General features: G+C 39.2%; 1 protein-coding gene across 1 annotated transcript; it reads right to left on the bottom strand.

The window, feature by feature from the left end:
- Positions 1–1,155: 1,155 nt before the first annotated feature.
- On the bottom strand, positions 1,156–1,815 carry LOC121444462. Its single transcript, XM_041646270.1, has one exon. It carries the CDS (start codon positions 1,813–1,815, stop codon positions 1,156–1,158), a length of 660 nt encoding a protein of 219 aa, XP_041502204.1.
- Positions 1,816–2,867: the final 1,052 nt, after the last annotated feature.

The raw sequence follows: 2,867 nt of genomic DNA, 5'->3' as shown, positions 1-2,867 counted from the left end.
GAGTGGATGGAGTTCAAGGCATGATGGAGAGGAATGGGTTAGATTGCTGGGAATTTCCATTTTCATAGGTTTATATCTCATCCCAGAGATGTCCCAGAAGCCAGTTGTCTCTCTCAGTACTCTCTCTCCATTTTCCCCTCACCTGATCCATCCTGTTCCCATTCCTTGCCCCCATCTAGACCCCTCTCCCATCCATCAGTGATGTCTATTCTATTACCCTTTCACAGTGAGATTCTCAAGCCCCATTGTGAACCCTTGTTAATTAGCTTCTCTCTGAGCCTATGATTGTACCATGGTTATCCGCTCTGGGCCTGTGATTGCATCATGGTTACCTTACAGCTAATATTCACTTATAAGTGAGTCCATACAATAATTGTCTTTCTGGGTCTGGGTTACCTCACTCGGGATGACCTTTTCTGGTTCTACCCATTTGCAAGCAAATTTCTTTTACTTTATAAAATGGTCTACATTCTATGGATGCCAAGCATGGGATATCCTTAGGTGAAGTGGGGGTGTATTTGAAGTTAGTGAGATTGCCCAGTGGCTATGTAAGCTTGCCACCAAGCTTAATGTGGGTTTGAACCCAGTGTTTCTGAAGGTAAAAACAAGAAAAACAACTCGGACAAGCAGCCCTCTGATCTTTACACCGTATTTTTGATCAGAGCACACAGGGAATGCTCGGCAATTTGTGAAACTCACAAACAGAAAGATATGCATGACTGTCCAGTGTACAGCATAGTCTTCCTACTACATGACAAGGGAACACACTATCTGCAGAGGTAACACGATGAAGTCCAGCTCTGCCTTCAGGAGACCTGAGTTTCAGAGTGTCTCCAGACAGAATTGTGTTTACTTTTCTGTTTATGTGTCAGCTTCCTTACAAACCTTCTTTCACTTGATATTTATCCTATGATAAATATCTTTGCTACTGCCTGTCGGAAATATCTGAACGCATGATCATGGCCTTCAGAGATTAGGATACGAAAATACCCAAAGAAAGAGACAGGTTAGACAGAGGAGGAAGTCATTTAGACAGACCAAGAAAATAAAGTTGATGCTTTATTTAGAATGAGTAGAGAACTACAAGAGTTTTTATATGAATAGGAACTTTCTTCTAGGAATCTTCTGACAGATGTTGCAAATGTAGTTCTCACTTCATATCTTTTGATTGGCCACTACGGAAGCACACTTGGCCTTCACCTGATTCTTTAGTTTCAAAGAGTTTATCTCAAAGAGAAAAAAGATAGCACCAAAGAGTGACATGGTGGCAATCAGTACTCCTATTGGGAACACAACAGTATAGTGTTTGCTTATTAAGGCTTCTTTTTTAACCGGAAAGTCAGGTGGAAAGTCAAGAGTGGTTTGGTCATAATGATCTACAAAGTGGTTCCAGCTCACAGAAACAAATGTGAAGATGCTGCTAACACACAAAACTAAGGCAGCAACCTTGTAGCAAAATATCTGCATCTCAATAAATGGGTCTTTCATGCAGCCAATATTAATGGCGATTGCAGTGAAAATCAGAACTACGGGCTTCATCGAAACAGCCCACATTATCAGGGTCCTTGCGTACTCAAATTCAGGTGAAATGGTCCATGTGAAATTGATAGGGGTGTGCACCAGAATCTTGGTTACAGTGCCTGAAACATTAAATTCTTGAGGGTAGCAAGGTTCCCACAGTCCGAAAGACACGAATTGCACAAACTTGTCATCGAATTCCCAGAGGCGCCAGAATTGGCTGCTTGCGATGACTATCTCGAATACCAAGGCTGATAGGCTGCAAAGGAGGCCACTAAACTTGAAGAGGTACTCCATCACATTGGCAAGTCTGCAGATGAAATTGAACAAGTATATAGTCAAGTCAGGAACAAAAGGGACAATGGAAAACAAAATGAGTCACGGTTTACAGAGCAATAAGTTCTCATACCTTGTCCTGGCTGTCACAAAAAGTTGTATTTAAGTAATATACCTATGGCCAAAGTCCCCTATATAAGAGGGTTTGATTAGCAATTTCACTATTTATCTATCAAATGCTGAAATGTGCAGATTTGTTAACTAAACATGTTAATGCTTGGAATTAATACTCAATAATTTACAACACATGTTAAATGATGTTTAATTAAGCAGTGTTTACAATACATAAATAAGAGAAATAGCTTAATTGAGAGGTATAAGCAGAAGAATGCAAAAATATCTGTAAATTATGGTAGTGAACTTACACAAATTTAATTCACCTATATTGTCTGCTATATTTCTACATGTGTATGCTAGTGCATATGCTATCAGAAAACATATTGAAAAACCTGAATTATTATTATGTGACCAAAGTTAAAATCTGTATGTGAAACATGAGCCCTCATGAATATTTCAATCATTTCCCATGACTTACTCAAACATACACATTAGAAAATTACCTTCATTTCATTGCTGAATATGAAGTATCCCAACTGTCTTATGTGAGAAACTATCTTCTCCAGCACCAAATTAATACTCTACATTTACTGTATGCACCAACTTATTTAGATCACTTATTGGTTGATATCTTTGGATGTAGGGTCAATGTTCATGAATAACTATGCCCTGAAGGATATCACTGTGTTCTTGAGCATAAATAAAGTTCAGGCATGTACATGATAACATTGCCACCTCCAATGCAGAAGGATTGAGTGCACTACAAACTGTACCTTCTTGCCACAAAAATTTCCCTACTAGCTTCCCACTATTCCACATTCTCTGTGGAATGTACTTCCTAACAGGGTGAAGGCAGTAGCTCTACTAAATTGGGAAGTCATATCAGCAAGGTGACTTTAAAATCTAGTATGAATTGAGTAACACCCTACCCATGTCCTCTTCCTTGTTAAGGCAGA

Source organism: Microtus oregoni, unplaced genomic scaffold (assembly GCF_018167655.1).
Source record: "Microtus oregoni isolate MIOR12 unplaced genomic scaffold, Mior012 000127F_ref0000509, whole genome shotgun sequence".
Taxonomy (NCBI): Eukaryota; Metazoa; Chordata; class Mammalia; order Rodentia; family Cricetidae; genus Microtus; species Microtus oregoni.
The sequence above is the reverse complement of the archived record's forward strand: the minus strand, read 5'-3'. Positions and strand labels throughout refer to the sequence as shown.